Genomic DNA, 20,928 nt, shown 5'->3' on the forward strand with positions numbered 1-20,928 from the left:
GACTTTTATTTTAAATGAAACCAAATGAGAGGTTTAGAGCTGAATTGCTTCTTTGGTGTAAGTGCTAACAACAAGTGTGAAACTAAACAAAGTGACCCCAACAAGATGCTGCTTTTTTGTAAAGGTTCACAAGCGAAAAAGATTGGAAACACTGGTGTAATCTTTAAGAGTGTGTTGTATGGTATATTATATATTCTGTAAATGTATGGAAAATCTGAAAAGTAACCAGCAACTACAGCTGTCAGATAAATGTAATGGATTTAAAAAATACAATATTTCTCAATGAAATATAGTGGAGTAAAAGTGCCAGAAAATGGAAATACTCAAGTAAAGTACCTCAAAATAGTGATTGCAGTACTTTAGTAAATGTGTTCAGTTACTTTACACCACTGAATTGTGAAAATGTTGTCAGGGATTGACCAATAAAATCCTGGACTTATTTCCATCATTGTCGCACCAACATTTATCAAGGCAGGACAGACGTTCAAAATGTGACCGAAGTGAATGTATGAACATCTTTTTGAACGGGTGCAGTCATTTTGAAAAGAAAAAGGTTCGTTTTTATTTTCAATCTAGAGGGATTTGTAAAAGAGTTTGAATGTACGCACCATTTTTAAGTTCCAAGGATTTTACAAGCGTTGTTACTAAATAGCAACAAGTACAACGAGTACTTTGCACTTCATAAGCACGTCTCATGTCTGCGTTCTGAGAAGTTTTTCCTGTATGGCATGCCATATGACGCCACTTCCACTCTTTGGCAGTGCATCGGCCCGCAATCAGTGACTGTTAAAAAGTTACAAAACTGAACCAGAAGTTGAACCAGAGGGAGAGGAGCATCTGGAACTGTCCTGTGTCTGCTGGAGAGACAGATACAGAGAGTCAGAGACAGACAGAAAGACAGAAGATGATTAAAAATGTCTTCCTTCATTTAACACAGAAACAAAGCCTTGAGTTTTTATTGTGAATGACAAGAAAATCTTGTTTCAAACTAGTTTCCTGTGTTGAATGGTTAAATAAAGCAACAGCAGATGGAAAATAAAATATAAAAATAAAAGTACTGTTTAATTAGGCTAAAAAAAAAGAAAGTACTTCTATTTTTGTTTGTGACTCACAGAGGAAGCAGAGACACAGATTTAATGTTGAACACACACACCTGCTCTGTGGATATAAGGTAAGGACACTGTTAAATAAGATTACAAAGCAAAGAAATATGAAAATATTGTTGCAAATAAGACTGAACTTATGAGACCTTGGTTGGAAAAAGAGGAAAACAGCACCCACATACACACTCTGCCTCCCTCTGTGTGTGTGTGTGTCGCTCCCTCTCTGCCCCCACCATACCCTCACCTTTTTTTGGAAGATGATATGGGGGACCCAGATGTTACATTTCACTGGCCAATGGTGAGCAGAGAGGGGCTGGATTGGTGTGTTCTCCCGATGCCCCTTCTTTTAAAAACGCCTGAGCTCCTGTCTCCAACTCAGCAACTCAACTCACATGAGGACGAGCAGTGGCTCTGCTCTGCTCGACCAGCAGCATCACTCACACCTTGTTACACTCAGCTGTATCTGAAAGCTGAAGAATCAACATTTTATTTTTTTATTTTTTTTTCTTTCTTAAGTTTATGTCTGTGCTGTAGAAAAACAAAAGTCATCTGTAACTGAAAGTGTGGCACCATGTTGGGATTGAATAAGGTGGCACTCCTGCTGTCTTTCCTGGCTTCAGTGGCTCTGGGCCAAGGTAAGTGAAGACTGAGAATTTGTTTTTCTTTTTTTATATGTGGATGCCAGAACAGCACAATCACAGGACAGTGCTGTAAAAGAAGAGTTCCCAACAGAATGATGCGTGAAACAGAGCCAGTTTTAAGATACATTTAGTGTTGAGTTGAACAATTTTTCATCCCTCTTGTCATTTTTGGTAATCACATACTGTAAGAACAGAGGGTCAGTGTATGACTACTCGCACATGTGCACTACAACTGACATAACTGTAGAGTTTCCGAAGTTGACGGCATTTCCTCGAGGATGTCAGGGAGAGCAGGACTGGTGGAGGACTCTAGAGACATGTCTGGTGGTGAGCTCATATGATAAAGTCCTGTGTATGGCCGTATGTGTGTGTGTGTGTGTGTTAATTTAATTGACCACCCCAGTAGCTCCTAATCTCTGATATTAAGTCACTAGCAGGTTTCACCACCAGGCTAATCAACAACATGTGGTGATAGAAGAGGAGGTTAACAGGAGGAGGAGGAGGAGGTCATATACAGTGAAAACTCTGCATTCTGTCGCCCTGGTGTGGTTTAGTCTGTAGTTTGATCAAAGAAAAAGCTCTGTTCATGAGAGAAAAAGAGCTGTTGATGAAGTTTTTCATAATGACAGTCTACAGTGCAGTCGCTGCCATTACCAACCAACATAAGGCCTGCTTTTGCAGTTTCAATGCAGCTGAAATGCTGCACTGATATTTATGATCTGACAAAGTGCCAATTCTTACATTTTTCTGTTATAGTTCCTCAGTTTAATTTCCTGTTTTTTACTGTGGTGGACCTTCAGCTACATACAGACAGAAGCCTGATGTGCTATCTCTTCCAGATTGCACCATCTTCCCCCAAAATTTCACTCTTATCGTCCTTTAAAGCTCTTGCTGAATGACACCAGTAGCAGCACTTTTTTCCAAAGCTGTCACTTTCTGTCTGCCTTACAGCTGCTCTCCATTAAGTTTAAAAAAAAGAAGAAGACAAGAAAAAAAGAGAAGAAGAAGAAGAAAAAAGAATAGGACCTGGCAGTTCATAAAAGCAAACGAGTGTGGATACACCTTAATGGTCTCCATATCTTGTTGGACTCGGAGGCCTCAGTCGTAAATGTCTTGCAGAGGCTTTGTGCCATTTACTGATGACTGTATCATAAGATTAGGTGAGCCTTTCATGAGGAAGGAAGGTAAATGTAATGATGATTCAGATTGACTCTCACTAAAAGAGAACACTGTGTTAGATCCACAAGTGAATGCCAAGCTTAGAATGGATTATAAAATTTTATGTTTTGTGCCTCGCTCCTTTAGCAGGGCAGCCACATCTTGCAATAAGGTGGTGCATTTTGTCCTCATTTCACCCTCAAACATAGTGCCAGTCGTCCCTAAAGATATAAACCCAGTTACCTTGGAAACAAGAAGCAAAAATCACAAACCAAGTGACCCATTTCCCCACCTGCTAGGTTTATGCTGGAATAAATGAGAAAATGGAATAAAAAGAGGGATAAAGAGCACAGGTAAAATGACTTTACCGTCTTCTTTTCCCCTGTCAAATTGGCCAGCTAGTCACTCTTTCATTTTTTCTTTTTGATGCCGCACTCAGCACTACTCACTGCATTCCCTCCACCACTATTGAAATGAGTCTAAGTATCCATCTGTTCATTTGTCTTCCTGTGTTCGCCTTTTGTTTCTAATTTTGATCTCCCTCAGGTATTTCTCCATAAATACTTTCCCCACCTTTTCCCCTTCTGTCTCTCCCTCACTCCATCAAGCTCCCTCCTTTGCCTTTCTCCACCTATTTCTCTCTGCCACCGCACTCCATCAAACGCTCTCTCTTCGCCTTGCTCTTTGTCACTCTCTCCACACACCTTAGAGCTTACAGATTTATGAGCTGTTTTCCTATTTGAAGGCAGCAGCTGTTGCGGAATGCCCACTGTAACCCAGAAGGGAACGATTTACCATCTTTATTACCACCTCTTTGCATAAGTCTAGCTCAGTGGCTTTTTTAAAGTTACTACAATAAAGCCTGTTTAACCCAACAGTATAGTACATTATCAAATACTTCCAATCTTCTCTTGTTGCATAATTGTCAGGCAAAGCTAGGTGGTGTATGTGAGCTGCTTGAGGACCATTGTGAAGGAGACAGAGGAGTTAAGTTCTCCAGATGCTGACCACTGTCTGCTTCAAACACAGAGCTGTCTGGCCAGCTGACTTTAATGATTGAGACAGGGATTACAATGGATCAAAGGAAACAGCATAAATTCCCATTAATGACAACCTCCAAGCCATTCTTTTCTTTTCTCCTCTCTGTGCATTTGTAAAGATATTATTTATTAATCAGCTGCTTTCAATTGAGCTATTTCCAGCTCCTGGCTCTGTACCTGTGCACAGGTGCTGAGTTTCAAGAGAGAACTTTCAGATTTTTCTAATGCCCAATTATGCTTTTAATAGTATAAAGAAGAAAATACCTGAGAACACAAAGCCTTTGTTATACCTCTGTAAATCCCTAAATCATGTGGTTGATTTGCATCATTAGTTCATGTCAGGGACAAAATTGATGATTTTAATGAGCTGCAGATGTTTTAGGAATCAGACTTGGAATTTTTGGGAAGAAGGAGCGTCGGTGTAAAGACAGAGATGGACTCAGAGAGGAAGAGCAGACTCCTCTGAAACCACAAACACCTCAGCTGAGAAGCCAGCCAAACGTAGAAACAGCTTCCATATGACATGGCAAACAGATCATCACATACACAGGCCCACACACACAAATACACACACTCACATCACATCCATGAATCCTCTGGTTAAGCTAAGTACAAACAGGACAAGACTTCAGCACACACACACACACCTGATCTTGGTCTTAAATAGATGCTTCGATAAATATTGTACAACCTTGTTCTCTTAGTGGCTTGAATTTTGTCCAGTAGGTTACATAACATGGGGAGGAGGGGGGGTGTTTTCACGCCTTCTCTTTCTTGTATGAATCTGGAATATTATAAACAGGATCCAGACCTTCTATTAAAGCCTAGTCTCTCTGCCAACTTACATCTGGCACAACCATACCTCTTTAAGATGACTGAAGCCATTCTGGGTGCAACTTCATAAAGTTCTGCATTTTCCTCCCTCTTCCTCTCTTTGCCAGCCTTTTATTAGATTCTGGCGAAGGCAGAAAACTCCCACTCAGACAGAGAAGGAGGGAGAGGCTGTCCTTTGCAAAGGCACTGTTGATTATTAATAGAAAGTTTGCCTTTGTGTATCCTGGCTATAAGTACAGCGGCTGTATTTCAGAAAGAACCGCTGTGACCATCCAAAGGTAGTCCTCTAAAATAAGATTTGCAGTTGTCACAACAAGCTCAGGGTGGGTAAAAATGACAGTGACTGCAATGTGGGATGAAAAGTAATCCAGTAACTATGTTTCAGGCATGTAACTGACATAGACTGGAATTCAGGTGCTTGCCATGTGCCTATATGTGGAACTAGCTGCTAACCAGCTCGCAGATGCAAGTCTTCCCTAATATACCGGTACCACTATAATGTATCTTTACTTGGTTGTCCGTGGTTTATGAGGGTCACCATGAGGCTGGCTGAGGTTTAAAATAACAGTCACGTGGCAAAGCTCATGTCAAAGGTGAGACTGAAAGAGAACTGAAACGACATATGGTTACATTTAAGTGACAAAGCCCTACAGCGACTGTATGGATTATCACGGGAGCAAAGTAGGAAGTCAAGTCAAGTCCACGTAGGGATCGTGGTTGATGGTTGGGTCAACAATAAAATTGGACTTTAACATGGAAGACTGCTGTTTGTTTCCCTTTTCAAACTGACAGTCAAGGTTAGCTTTCTAAAGCGTGACCACAGTCATTCTCTAACCTTTTCTAGCCACGGAGGTTTCCTAACTTTCACAAGGTAGCATTTTTACTCTAACAAATCCTCCACAATTTGTCCATGCCCTCAAAACGGACACAGAGATGGTCTTTGATCTGATGCCCGTTTAGACAGGAATTCATCCTTTGCTTGGTCTTTCCAAAATAGAAAAATCCCTATTGAAAAATAGATCTGTTTTGATGGTGTGACAACACTGTGGTTAAAGTTTGGTTAGGTTTAGGCAGAAAAATGACTTGGTTTAAATAAGTACTATGTTGAGGTTAGGACACCTCTGTCATCACGGTTACTATAGTAAACACATGGTTAAGGTTCAGGATTCATTTCAGGGTCCTTCTTAAAAAAACATTCACTTATGGTTGGAAATAGGAAACGAACGGGGACTCCCGTATTAAAGTCACTGACTTCTTCTTTTGCTCTTGTCATAATTACTACGGCCACTAGAGGGCTTTGTCACTTGAGCATAAACATATGTGGGGCTATTAAAGCTCCTGTTTTAAACAATGGACACGTCTACTCTTATGGGATTGGTTTCTCAGTTATGTGACGTATGAAACTCTGGCTGTCTGAAACCGCTTTTGTGAGACTGTCATTGCATCAGATCAGTAAACAATTCCATGCATTGTTCTAGAGGGCATGGATAAGTTATGGATTATGATGTAACCCACAAGGTGCACATGAACAAGGACAAACAAGACATACTGCACCAGTGGGGCACTTTAGGGTGGATTTTTTTTTCTTTTTTTGCACTGAACAGGAAATCTTTAGTTCTAACCTTGCTCCCTCTGGCTTGAAAAATGTGTACTCGCTTTTTCAATAAGGTAAATTCACTCAAATACCAGCCACATGAGGCAGTGCCCCAATAAAACCTCCCGGCTTTTAAAATTCATTAAGTGTTAACATGCCACTCAAAAGCATAATAAGCTCTGCGAGTTGTGCCACAGGAGCCCGGCCAGTTCACACCTGCTGCAACCAAGGTCACAACCCCAACATTCACCCTCTGCTGTAGCTAATCTGGGTTTCCTCTTTTTAACTTTTTAAAACCATTAGTCACCCCATAAAACCCCATAAAAGGTTTGCTGTTTCGTTTTCATTATCAAACATCTTGAAATGATAAATAGGAGCCAAATTGTTCTGTTGTGAATTCTCTTTGTTTTGGTGAGATTGAGGAAGAAATGTTATGTGAAAGGAGCAGAAGAAGTGCTTTATGATTACTTAGAAAATACATGGCTGCACTTCAGAGTAGGGAATGTGATTAATTTGCCACAAGCTTGGAACTCAATGTTAATAAAGTGAAACAAAAAGCTTGTTTGTGTCCCTTTGCCTCGACTTTCTCAGAGAAAAGTTCTTTTAAAGGTCCACATGAGAGCATGCACTTTGCACAGACAAATCCAGACTGTAAACTGCTGTAAAGAAATCAAAGAATCAGTGTCATATTAACAGAAAGAATTTGTGCAGTAGTGGAAAAAGCTCTCTTTCAATTGCATTTAAAATGTAATCAGCACAGACAGAATTCAGGAGACGAGAAGAATGGTGGAAAAACGATTTCATTTGATTCACCAAACAACACCTGCAAGCGGAGCCACATCTGCCCAGCAGATCAGTGTGAAAGTGTTTGCTTCTGTTTATCCAGGTATTCAGTATGGTATCAGAAAGACAAAGCCAGTATAGAAACTCACCAAAGGTTCTTAAAGCCAGGGGTATTAAAAACAGAACCAGCACTAAAGTCAGCTGACTGTGACATTGTACCCCAAAACTTATGTAATAAATTTTTGGACAGTAGATCTTTGTTCTCTTGAGCTACTATGATTCTTTTGCTAAATCTATCTAATGTTTATGGTTGAAAAGAAATGTGCTGGCATGACAATAAAGACTTGAAGTCAGCCGTAAAACCAGCGGGGACTGGGATCGATACTGGCCCCTGTGCTGGGAGTCTCTGCTCGTAAACTCAGCAGTGACTCTCTCAAAGTGCTAAGTGCTTGCGCATACTACACACACACACACACACACACACACACACACACACACACACACACACACACACACACACACACACACACACACACACACACTGGCTACATAAGCTCCTTTTTGATTCTGTCATGGGCCATGACTTTTATTTTTTCCTCACACAACCCAAGTCAAACTCAGATGAAATGTCAAGCAAAAAACTGACATTTTTGAAAACATAAAAAATTAGCACCATAGGAAAATGAATCAATACACTTCAAAGCTCGAGGGAGAACACGTCATGTTGCATGTTTAATAAATCAAAGAGCCAAATTTACAGTGAATGTCAGGCTGAATATCATTCTCTTTCTAAGAAGGCAACATTTGCTTTCATCTTACAGTCACTGTTGTGTTGTTGTGAGTGTGCGTGTGTGTGTGTGTGTGTTTGTGTGTGTGCAGCATATGCATGAAAAATGACTCAGTCATACAGGCATGCTGTGTGTGTGCACATTATGTTAAATTGCTGTATAGAAGTGTGTGTGTGTGTGTGTGTGTGTGTGTGTGTGTGTGTGTGTGTGTGTGTGTGTGTGTGTGTGTGTGTGTGTGTGTGTGCTTGTCTTACTATATTCATGGGGTCCAAAAAATGGGGTCTGACAGCTTTGTGGGGACCAAAATAACTTGGTTTTAGTGTTTGGGTTAGAATTAAGTGCGTCTGTGTCTGTGTGTGCGCTGTGTGAGAGGTGATGGAGCATGTTAATGTGAAGTTTTCTGGCTTGGCCGCTGCATAACAGACGACTCTGCATGCACTGATTTGTCTCAGCTGGCGCTTGATTAGCATCCTCAACAGCGGCTGCTTGTTGATGGATCAAGAGGAGAAGGGGGGACGGGAGGAGGACAAGCAGAGGGAGAGGGAGAAGAAGACAACAAGCTGAGGGATGAAAAGACATACGACAAATAGCATGGGGGAAGATGATAGATAAAGAGGGTGTTCCTAAGTTTTAATGAAGAGGGGGTGGGTGCTGCTGAAGCCGGAGGAGAGGCACTAAAAAAAATCTACAGCAGGAGAAGGAGCAGATAGAGGAGGATGAGTGAGAGGAGAAGCACAGGGAGGAGGATAAAGAAGAAAAGAAGCCATGTGCTACTCAGCACAAAAAAGGACAGAAGGTGTGTGTGTCTAAAATGCACAGTGGAAAAAGAAAAGTAAAGGGCAGAGGAAAGGCATGTAATTAGAGGAACCTAGTAGCTGTGAAGAAACACCAAAACATGCTTGGACTGCATCACTTTGCGTGTGTGCGCGAATGTTTGTGTGGTGATTACAAATATTGGGTTTATCAGTACACACACACACACACACACACACACACACACACACACACACACACACACACACACACTGTAATACATAATATAATATTCAGTAAAGCTAAGTGAGACTTAATCAGACTTGTGACTTTATGAAGGTGGTGTATTAGAGTGCATTAGTTTGAGCTAAGTGTACCTAATAAGCTTCCAACTGAGTGTATAATCATGTATTTTGTGTGATCATTGGAACTGAAACTCTGGAGTTAGGCTTCTGAGAGCATAAGGGGAGAAATGTATAAGGATGTCAAGGATGTAAAACTTAATGAATGAATGTGTACATTTGCTCTTTGTGTCATATCCATTTGTTTTTCTTCCTGTTTGCAGGATCTGTGAGGACCAGGAGCCAGTCAGACAGGAGCAGGAGAGCAGTCCTCAACACATTCACAGACTCACAGACAACAGGTACTGAATCAAACAGTGATATTTAACAGTGATGTGCAAAGCAGCTCTGAATCACTGGAATCAGTTTATTTAAAAGATTTGTTCAAAAGATTTGTTCACTGAATTGTTCAGTACTTGCACTGAGCTTCGACTGCCAGCACTCGCTCAACTCACGGCTTATGGAGCTGGAAGGGCTGTCGCTTTGACAAACACACTCTGTTTATAATTCTTGATATTTTAAAAAATTTGAACACCGGTTTTTAATTAATTTTAACTATTTTTAACTAATCTACAGGTCGCCATTACTCTTGGATTTCCTGGGCCTGATTCCAGGTTGAGCTGCTGATAATCACTCAGGGCTCATGTTCCCTTGTAGTATGTTCAGTGAACTAATCAGTGAGTGATAGTCAGTGGCTCCTGAGACTGTCTCAGATCCTTTCACTGTGAGAGACTGATGCATGTTCAGTGGTTCGTTCTCTGAGTTTACCACACAGCGTATAGTGAGAGGATCTGAGACAGTCCTCAAGTCCTCAGCCAGAGATGTCTTATATAAAATGATATTTATCTCACTAAGCTATTTGATAAAGCAGCCTATGTATGTAGTAAAAGCTTAAAATTGTTATTTTTTTTGTTTTTTTGCACTGCCTATATTCTGCTTACAAGTATATTTAGTTGTCAATCATAGTTATTGCTGAAATTCACATCTTTTAACGTTATTCATATATATTTTGTTGACATTCACATATATTTTGTTCTGCCACTAATCAGTCATTCATATTTTGATCTGTTGCTACTGTTTGGTATATGCCACTCATGGCGTGTTGCTTTGTACTGGATATGTTTCTGCTGTGGCAAAGTAATTTCCCCCCAGGATCAATAAAGTACCTACAGTACCTATTGAACGTAGCCCATTCCTCCTGCGAATGAAATGACTTGAATAACTCACTCAGTGAGTGAGCTCAACTGAACTGAATGGATCGTTTCAGGAAGTGATTCAGTTCAGTTTGTTCACCCAAAAGATTTGCTCTTTTGACTGAATCGTTCGTGAATGACACTACACTAATATTTACAGCTGATCCAGAGTCGTTCAGACTGTGAGAGCTGAAAGGGAGGGCGGCGGCAGAGACATGAAGCAAAGATATCGCATGAGGTGAAAGGGACAAGTCTATGCCAGTGCTGAACAAACAACATGAAGGCAGTTGTTGTAGTTTGACCTGCTGGGTAGGCCCACTTATCAACGCAGTCAACACTTGCAGCAACAGCAGTGACTGAAACACACAACTCATGGAGGCAAAACCCTTAGGGTCCGATTGACCCTGTTTGTGTCAACAGTTGCACTCCTTCTTAATTTACTGTATCACAAGGCCAAATAGCACGGACACAGAAACATCTCATTGTGCTGGGAAGAAACCCTCTGTGTGTCCAAGTAAGCGTCCTGTGTGACATGATGCAACAGCCACAGACAAAGGAAATTACAATTAAGTGTCTTGTCATTGTGAGGTTGAAAAGCACAAGGTTTTGATGAATTAACCCCTTTTTGATTGGAGGAAAAAAAAACTATTATTAGTCTATATGCAGAATGTTGTCTGCAGCACATGTCCTTTGCATCACCTCCTGTGTTTCACCAAAGGACTTTATTCACGAAATGAAATGAATGAAAAATACCCCCTCTGTATTTTGCAAATACACGCCTTTTATTTTTAATAACTCATATTTCTCCTGAGGAAATACTCAGGTTTCAGAACATGCAGCAGACTAAAAAACTAGACGATATGCCTCATCAGTCAAGCCAGGAGGTTTGGAAAGAACCTGGACACTGCAAAGCTCCCTTGGGTGTATGAAGTCACAGTCAAATGGCAGTAGCAGACCTCCTCTTAAAGTTTGTAACCCATCCCCACTGTTTTCCTCCTGATCTCTTTCTCTTGGTTCTGACCCATGTCTCCCCTCCATGTAAGACCAGCTCCAAAATCCCTCCTTCATTATCCCTGGATCCTGTGCTGAATTGTTTTCTTTCTTTCTGACTTAAATTTTTTTGCATTTCCATCCATGTCTACCCTCTATGTGCCTCCAGGCGTGACAGAGTGGACGTCTTGGTTCAACATCGACCATCCTGGGGGGAATGGAGACTATGAGCGCCTGGAGGCGATCCGTTTTTATTACAGAGAGAGAGTTTGCGCCCGGCCCACTGCCATGGAGGCTCGCACTACAGACTGGGTGGCAGCGGCAGACACTGGGGAAGTTGTCCACTCCAGTCTGGAGAAGGGCTTCTGGTGTATCAACAAGGAACAGCCCCACGGCCGCATCTGTTCCAACTACCATGTCCGCTTTCAGTGTCCCCCAGGTAGCTGTGATGAGAGCAGCTCAGGGCTGTACAAGCTGTCACTTCCCAGATATGAACATGCAGGCAAACACATGCATGAATACACATTTCAAAAGCTTGTTAGTGCTGGCTACAAGGACTGAACAGTGATGAACCCTCCTAGCTATTTACTGTCATGTTAAATAACTTGTTTGTTTATTTCCTGTTCCTGATTCTGCTTGACAATAGCAGCACATAATACCAACTTTGCTCATGATATGACTCTCTGTTTTTCAATTTATATTTTTTAGTGCAGAGTTACTGGTCTGACTGGAGTGAGTGGGGGCCTTGTTCAACCATGGCTTGCGATGATGTAGGTATCCGGGTCCGCCAGAGAAAATGTATCAGTATGCAGCCCATGCCTCTCCTGTTGGTGCCAGCGTGCCAAGGGCACCATACAGAGAGGAGGGAGTGCTCCACCCCTCCATGTACAGGTGAGAAGATTTACTAGCACCTAATTTATAGCAGTATTCTAAGTTATGCGATGCAGTGGGATAACATATGAAACAACAGGCAGTTTACCCTCCTTCAAACGTATAGGACAAATCTTCAAACTGAACTGATTACACTGAGTCACCATAGTCCCATTGTATACACAGCCCTGGTTTCTTCTTCAGTAAAAGACTGTAAAAACAACAAAAACAAGTCACAGAAATAAAGGTGACAGCTCAAATAGTTAGCTTCTGGGCGATTAACCTCATAAAAGGAGCTTGTATTGGCCTAGATTTGCATTGACCTGAACGTAATAGCTTGGACTAGCACAAGGCTGAATGAACTACTGAGCTGAAGACCAGATTCAGATCAGAATCAGCAACGAATGTAAAGATGGTGATTCGTTCACTTACTGAGCAAGTGATTAATAATTACCACCTTTAATGTTGAGCTCCTCAAAGGTCACTTACAGGTCATGGCTCTGCACCTGACCCTGACCTCTGACCTCCCTTGTGAAGGGAAGTGAGAGAGGTGAATATATCATATTTCTTTATAAAGCTATATGCAACAAATCTATTACACTGATGCATAAATGACATCCTTTTGAGTGAAATGTCCTTGCTTGTATAAAACGCAGAGATGAATTTAAACTGGAATCAGTTGCTGATGAGCTTGTTCTATCAAAAACTCTAATCTTGGTATTGATTCTGATAAAATGTGTCTGCGCCCTTTTCTGCTTTGTTTTCAGGCAGCATCCTCCAGAGCAAACTTTCTTCTGCTAGAAAGAACTTTGTAACAATTACTTCAAGTGTTCTTGATTGAGCTACTTGTAATCAGTGTATCAGTGTTAACAGTCTTTTGATTGCAGCTATTTAATCATCTTTGTTTAAAAGTTTTTATGTATAATTGAGCCATTTAATAACTTGTTAATTTTCTTCTGTACAAGGGAGCCCATGCATCAGAAACTTAACAAAACTCGTTAGACCACTCTGTATAAAGTTTGAATGATTTAAATTATGAAGAGATTGGTCACAGATTTTACAGAAAGTACTAATATTAATTATTTGTGTCAAACTCACATTATTCCTGGGTCTCTGTCTCAGCCCAGTGGAGTCCGTGGGGTCGTTGGGGGACGTGCTCAGTGACCTGTGGTGGAGGTCGCAGGACTAGGAGGAGAACCTGTGTGAGGACCTCAGTGACAGTGCAGTGTACCGGACGCCCTGTTGAAATACAGAAATGTGGGAAGAGTCCATGCCCAGGTATCATAAAGTGTATTATGCAAATGTCTTTCTTTATACTGACGTCTTTATCAGTCCATTCTCACATCTGTGTGCCTTTCTCCCAACAGCAAAATGTCAGCTCATGTGCACCGAGGGTCGACCCAGTGAGGACTGCAGCCGCTGCGTGTGTGATGGCCATGTGCTGCACGGAGAAGTCTACAGTTTGACTGGTGTCCCTGTGGCAGGAGCGTGGGTGGCACTAGCCAGCCAGCCCAAGGTCATCCGTGCCCGTACAGATGCCAAAGGTCAGTTCAAGCTTACAGGAGTCTGCTCCTCCAGGACGACCTTGATCACCATCAGGAAGGACAAGTTTGCCCCAGTCTCTGTCTCCACCTCCAGTAACACCACTGGGTTGTCCTGGGCACGGGCCGTCCTCAAATCAGCTGGTGAGTGCCGATAAGTAAAAGTGCAGTTATTAAATATTGTTGAGGAGCTATTAGTATAAGAACTCAAATCCAGATTGTCATTATTATCATTCCACAGAGCCAGTAAACCATATTCTCAGACTGTAGAAAACAGGACATTGACAAAACTACGAACAGTAAACATTCTGGCTCTATTGTAAGACTTTACACAGTCTGGAGCATCTACTTATTTAGTTGCATGGAACCAAAATAAAAGATAGACCTTTGCTGCTTTTGAAATCATTTTTCAGAAGCACAGAATCTAATGTGAGAATTAAAACATTACACTTTATGTTTTACGAGGTCTCAGCACTACAGAGTGAGGTCCTGAGGGTTTGCTCCTTTCTGCTTTCCACAGAAAAGCCATATATTGTGAAGCACCCAGAGGACAAAGTGCGTTATGAGGGAGGACGGGTGCTGTTTTGCTGCAAGGCAACGGGATCACCAGTACCTGACAAATACTATTGGTGAGATGAATACCAGCATTGGCGCGTTATTAATCACAGTATAACACGCAGATATAGCTAGAAACTGAGAGGTTACTTTTCCATATGGTGGGATATATATGTGGAAACTCCCAGAAATCAATTCTCCCTTATTCAGATACTTATGGAGGCAGATTTATTTTATTATTAAGGCCGTTTCTTGAAACTCCTGAAAAAAATAGCTGTTTCTTTAGCTGCTAAGTGGAAAGAACTGCTTACTATGGCTGGAAATTACACTCATGAGAGCAGTGAGAGTGAGCCAAAACAGTGAAGTTTCTGGCTGTAATACCAAAACAATGATTTGAAAGAGGCTATATTTACACTATAATTACTCTGTAAAGCTGAGGGGAACTGTGGGTGATAATTCTGTGGATTCAGCGCTACAAGTGACACCTTTCACATTACATGTAGTCATTTGATCCACTGGTATTATAAATTACTGATTAGTGCAGCTCAAAACTATTAGAATAAATCACATAAGTGTATTTTTAAATACAACTGGTTTTATCAAAGCTTGTTGCACATTGTTACACATCTCTACGAGCATTCAACAAAAATTAAAAGAAGTCTTTTGTAAAATTCAGGAAGAAAAATGTATTTCTTAATTTTTGTTGCTATTTTTCAAGGTACCACAACGGGACTCTGCTGGACAGGAAGGTGTACAAGTATGAAGAGGACCTTGTCCTGCGGGACCTGAAGATGGAGCAGTCAGGACAGTATTACTGCAAAACCAGCAGCCCCGCAGGCAGCATCAAGTCATCTCCAGCCTTACTCACTGTGATTGGTATGTATAATCTAGCACGTCTAACTGAGAAAGTATGTGAACACAAGTGTGGCTTCCACCATCACATAAACCCAGTCATACAGTTAACGATACAATGTGCAGGACAGGACTGATCACATTAATCTGCTGGTTTGGAAGCAGCTGTACAGTATACTCATACCAAAATCAAATTTCTCAGAGTCAAAAAGATACAAAAACTTCTATTAAATGTCACAGTGACGTAATATAAACAGTAATTCATCATCATCAGCCATGAGAGAAAATAATTTACTATGATGATAGCAAGCAGCGCACAGGGATTACAGCCTAGGATGGCTGCTACCCCAGTGCATTTGACAGTGACGTATTTAGTCAAAGTTATACACAGATTCAAGTAAAAACCACTGACAAAAAGCAAACAACCGCAACTCATTTCACTGTATAAAGAACAGCTGCCTTGGAAATTGGATACACACTTTAAGAGAAATTTCAGCACCAAGCTCCAACTAAGTCATCCACGAACCATGTCCGTGCATTAAGAGGATTCAAACAAAACCACAGTGTCCTACAACTGAAGGAGAGAGAACAGTCAGTTAACAGGCTGTTAACTGTCATTGGAAAAAAAAAACATTACATGTAAAGAAAATTGGAAAATAAAAGTATCAGAGTTCACACAATCTGGTTGCGCTTAGAAGAGTATTTAAAAAAAAAAAAAGAAAAAAGTTTACATTGGTTGAAGCTACGGCTTTCTAAACAGGCTTTCTTTATAGTGTGAGATAGCTCTGGACAGCATAAAACCTCAAACCCAGTTCTCCAGAACACCCAGTGTTGAAGTGAAATCCGAGATTGTCCATAAAAGCTGCTTCTTTTCTCTCTCAGAGTCAGACAAATATGCGTGTCCACATCCATGTGGAAGAGTTACACATTGCTTATATCCTCCAGGTGCTTGTTAGCAAAGACACCGATTAACTAATGGGGTTTTCATGGAAGTGTGCTAAAGCAATCTATCAAAGGCCGCAGACAAGTTCCTGCACTCCGAAAGTCATTATGGCAGGAGACGCTGTTTGTGTGCAGGACAACACCTGTGTCTCAAAGCAGGATTACAAACATGCCTTACTCCCTCACCCCGATACGCTTTTTTTCACATTTTACATTAAGCAGAAGTTTAATTTGGTTTCCCATAAAATGTGTTAACCACAGTTCATTTAGGTGAATAAAAGTCATATAATTTATTATCGAAGGAAACTCAAAGTTTTTGGTAAAGCCATCAGCAGTACAGTAATGATATTTCATAGGCATCACACTGCTCCATGTGTCTGCAATTATCGACTTACTTGGGAGATGGCGAGCTTAACAAGAATACTTGACTATAAGCTCAACCATGATATCATGCACACGAATTATTCTGCCAATGTCTGGGTGAACAATCATTCTTTCTTTCCAGCTCCCATCTGGATGGTTGGTAAATAAATGTTCTCTTCAACTTCATGTCTAATTACCCTTTCGTGCACATTTCACCATCCAACTTGGCCACTCCTAGGTACTTTCAGGCCATGCAGACATTGTGTGTGTGTGTACAAATACATTATACGTGTGTGTGTGTGTCCATGTATGAAAAATGAAAGGCAGAATATATTTAAATACTCCAATTGCAAGTTCCAATTTATTTGGCATTCAATACTATTCCACTCATGCATTGTTAAACGATTACCCAGAACCTGACAGTTAAAATCTTAATAGATTTGGCATGCAGGTAGAGCATCTCAGAGAAAGTAGAACTTAAATAGCTATGTGTTCATGTCTATTTTATTTCTAAACCCAATCAGATGGTAAAATATTTTTTTATTTGTGTATTATTGACATCAGCTTAATGTCATTTATCATCTCATTCATAGCAAAAGGAACACCAGCATGCAATTCAACACCTGAGACGCACCTCATCAGACTGCCGATGGATTGCTTTCAACCCGGGACTAACTCCAAGTTCTACAATGCTGGACGCTGCCCTCACAACAAATGTGCTGGCTCCCTAGACTTTGATACACGCTGCAGAGATGGAGCTGGATTCTGCTGCGGGGTTGAAAATATGGAAAGTCGAATCATTGACTGTGGGAGCTACAGCCTCCCTATCCGGGCTGTGACACAGTGCAGCTGTCAGAAGTGTGTGCAGCCAACTGTGCTTGTTCGTGGCAGAGTGGTCACGGCTGACAATGATGAGCCTCTGCGTTTTGGGCACATCTATATCGGTAAAGAGAGGGTGGGCACCACTGGTTACCAAGGAGGCTTCACATTACAAATTACTCCTGATACACAGAGATTAGTGGTAAATTTTGTTGACCCCAATCAGAAGTTTCTTGACACTCCTAAGGTGTTCATCTTCGACAAGAAAGGTGGATCCATCTACCATGATGTGAAGGTGATGAGAAAGCAGACACCGATTGATATCAATGCAGGAGAGACCAACTCTATTAACCTTGGAGAAATTAAAGGGGAGGACCCCATAGGGCAGCTGGTTATTCCTCCCAATTCCTTCCATAAGGAAAATGGAGAAATCTATGAGGGGACTGTAAAAGCCAGCGTCACATTCATTGACCCTAGAAATATCACCACAGCTGCTGCGGCACCCGGTGATCTCAACTTTGTGGATGATGAAGGTGACATGCTCCCTTTGAGGACCTATGGCATGTTTTCTGTAGACTTCAGAGATGAGGCCAACAAGGAAGTACTTGGAGCTGGAGCAGTTCAAGTCCTTCTTGACACACAGCATGTCAAAATGCAAGAGCATATTCCCAAAATGAAACTCTGGTCTTTAAACCCAGACACAGGAGTCTGGGAGGAGGAGAGTGACTTTTCATACACCACAACAACTAGTGGAGGTCATGGGCGGAGCAAACGAGAGGAGCGCACATTCCTCATAGGCAACATGGAGATCCGAGAACGTCGACTGTTTAACTTAGATGTTCCTGAAAACAGACGCTGCTATGTTAAAGTTCGGGCCTACATGAGTGATAAGTTCCTTGCGAACGAACAGCTGGAAGGTGTTGTGATCAGCTTGATAAACTTGGAGCCTAAGCCCGGATATTCATCTAATCCTAGGGCATGGGGACGCTTCGACAGTGTCATAACTGGACCCAATGGGGCCTGTTTACCAGCTTTCTGTGACACACAGAGGCCCGATGCTTACACAGCTTATGTCACTGCAATGATGGGTGGGGAAGAACTCGAGGCGGCTCCTTCCTCTCCAAAGATGAATCCAAATATCATTGGAGTGTCTCAGCCATATCTGGATAAAATAGACTACCAACGTTCAGACCATGAGGATCCAGCTTTGAAGAAAACAGCCTTCAGAATCAACTTGGCAAAGCCAAACCAAAACAATTTCGATGAGACCAATGGGCCAATATATCCCTATCAGAATTTAATAGCATGTGAAAATGCCCCTGTTGATGCAAATCATTTCAGATTCTTCAGAGTGGAAAAGGACAAGTACGAATACAATGTTGTTCCCTTTGAGGAAAATGATTTGACAACATGGACAGGAGACTACCTCTCCTGGTGGCCTAATCCCCAGGAGTTCAGAGCATGTTTCATCAAAGTTAAGATCCATGGACCGAAGGAAGTGATGATCAGGTCAAGGAATCTGGGAGGGACACACAGAGAAACAAAAGGTAAACTTTACGGCATTAGAGACATTCGCAGTACCCGGGACATGCGAGAGGCCAACACCTCGGCGGCTTGTGTGGAGTTCAAATGCAGCGGCATGTTGTTTGATCAAGCTGAGGTGGACAGATCCCTCATATCAGTCCTTCCACAGGGAAACTGTCGTAAGATTGGCACCAACAGCCTCCTACAAGAGTATCTCATCAAACATCCACCAGTTGCTCAAAACAACGAGTCCCATGCATTCAGTATGCTAGCTCCTTTTGATCCTTTGGGACACAACTATGGCATCTACACAGTCACAGACCAGAATCCCAGGGTGGCCAAGGAGATTGCCATTGGGCGCTGCTTTGATGGTACCTCAGATGGTTTCTCCAGGGAGATGAAGTCAGACTCTGGGGTAGCATTGACCTTCAGCTGTCCTGAGAGGAAAATTAACAGGGAAAGCCTCTTCCAGCGCCTGCAGACCAATCCAGGTCAGACACTGTCTCAGATGGCGAGGGACATGAGGGAGTTGGAGGGTGTACAGGTGCGGAGATCATCCACCCAGGTGGTGGCCTATCCTTCAGAGCAGCAGGGCAGGACCCAGAGTCGCAGAGTCACCTCTACAACCAGAAGGAGAATGTCCATGCGCACACAGCAGCGACAATAGAGGTGGCAAGAGGTAGGTTTTGATAAGGTAATTTGATGTATATTTACATTGACAGTCATATCAGAATGATTTATATGTTCTTTCCTTTTCATTTATAGGTATTCAGTTGAAACTGATATGACAGCATCAAGTCGAGGAAGTAAAAGTTGTCCGTTTGTTGTTGAGTATGAACTCCCTCTTGACTATGAAAATTGCAAAACTGAGGCAGACAGCAATTCAGCAAAATCATTGTGTGATTGATTATATTCATTAGTCTTATACTTGACGAGATTAGTACATGCAGCATTTGTCTATATGTGACTGGCACTTATTTAATTGGCTTTGGTCTAATTTTAGAAATGAATAGACTAAATTGACAGTGGAGAATGTAACTTTTATACGTTTATAGGTCTAATTTGTGGCATTCCACTTTCCCCATTGTGGGTGTTTTTGCTGATGTCACTCAATACTTGGGTTAAAATCAAACCTTCAAAAATTTTAAACTACTTAGCCAGGCCCCAAACACTTCATAATTGGTCATCGCTTTCCACTGAACTCATACTAGATCAGAGCGAGGAAAACATGAGGTCCTGTTGTCTGCAGCAGACACTGAGTCCTTTTTCTACAAACTGGGAAACTCTCTCCACCAATGGGAGGCACATTCGAAAGAGACAGTGGGGTGAGGCATGCCACCCTGGGAACAGAGGATGTTTTCAGTCATACTTCTTAATATTTTTCATTCGCATGCGACATTGCCAACTGTGATTCAGCCAAATGTCCGTCCACACCTACTAGAATGTGAAAGACCAAGGCCTTCGCCAAGACAAGCATGGATCTCACTAGTAGCAGGAAGTATAAATCAAGATAATTAATTTCAAGGTATGACATAATGTCCTTTTGTCCTCTGCACATTCCAAATTAGCACATCACCAAACAAAATATTACTCAAAGCGATATATTACCCAATATTTCATTTACTCAAAAACTGTAACAGTGGCTCATTCAAGGTCTAAATGGATATTGTTTTTGTTGTTGGGTAATGTGTTTGTGAGCTGCCTTTATATCATGATGTGCAATAACTATGTAGTATAATTTAACTTGAGAATTATTAAAAATCAGCATGTAACAAACAGTGCACAAAAAATGCTGTTGGTGAATGAAACAACAATAACTCATTCAGTAGGTAGTGTGGTTAAGGTGTTTGTACGAGATCTTGCACAGGACTCATTCCGAGTGATTTTCAGCAAGTAATTTAAATGCTATGTAATCATTCTTCAACTTTCTGAACTGCGTAGAATCTATTAACCTTTTCATGCTTTGCTGCATGACTCAGTTGATTTTACAATTTTATACACCACAGTAATCTTTTCAACTTCAGAGAGCAATCTTGTTAGTGGGAGTTAAAACTCTCAGCGGAGCCTTCTTCTCATTAACAAAACCCACTGCAGGATTCTTCCACATGAAAGCGATAATTAAGAAATGCCATACTACTGGCCAAGTTTCCATAAATCCTGTCACTTTGACAGCATGAGCAACAGTATCAGTAAATGTCAAGTACACACTTTGAAAGATATTGAGACAGATAAATTATTACACTT

The 20,928-nt window shown here is 41.4% G+C and overlaps 1 protein-coding gene across 1 annotated transcript; it reads left to right on the top strand.

Moving 5' to 3' along the window:
- Nucleotides 1–1,674: 1,674 nt before the first annotated feature.
- On the top strand, nt 1,675–19,351 carry LOC111231916 (cartilage intermediate layer protein 1-like). The gene is made up of 9 exons (XM_022759189.1): nt 1,675–1,738; nt 9,260–9,337; nt 11,388–11,657; nt 11,927–12,109; nt 13,211–13,366; nt 13,456–13,773; nt 14,150–14,258; nt 14,903–15,060; nt 16,935–19,351. Exons 1-9 carry the CDS (start codon nt 1,675–1,677, stop codon nt 19,349–19,351), a joined length of 3,753 nt encoding a protein of 1,250 aa, XP_022614910.1.
- The last annotated feature ends 1,577 nt before the right edge of the window (nt 19,352–20,928 follow it).

Source organism: Seriola dumerili, unplaced genomic scaffold (assembly GCF_002260705.1).
Source record: "Seriola dumerili isolate Sdu_G_001 unplaced genomic scaffold, Sdu_1.0 BDQW01000321.1, whole genome shotgun sequence".
NCBI lineage: Eukaryota > Metazoa > Chordata > Actinopteri > Carangiformes > Carangidae > Seriola > Seriola dumerili.

What these genes read in the sequence shown, in the direction of transcription:
- LOC111231916 (XM_022759189.1), top strand. Translation starts at nt 1,675, where the DNA reads ATGTTGGGATTGAATAAGGTGGCACTCCTGCTGTCTTTCCTGGCTTCA. An exon ending in CACAGACTCACAGACAACAG is followed by an intron (nt 9,338 to 11,387) that starts GTACTGAATCAA and finishes ATGTGCCTCCAG; the next exon opens with GCGTGACAGAGTGGACGTCT. An exon ending in GGCCGTCCTCAAATCAGCTG is followed by an intron (nt 13,774 to 14,149) that starts GTGAGTGCCGAT and finishes TGCTTTCCACAG; the next exon opens with AAAAGCCATATATTGTGAAG.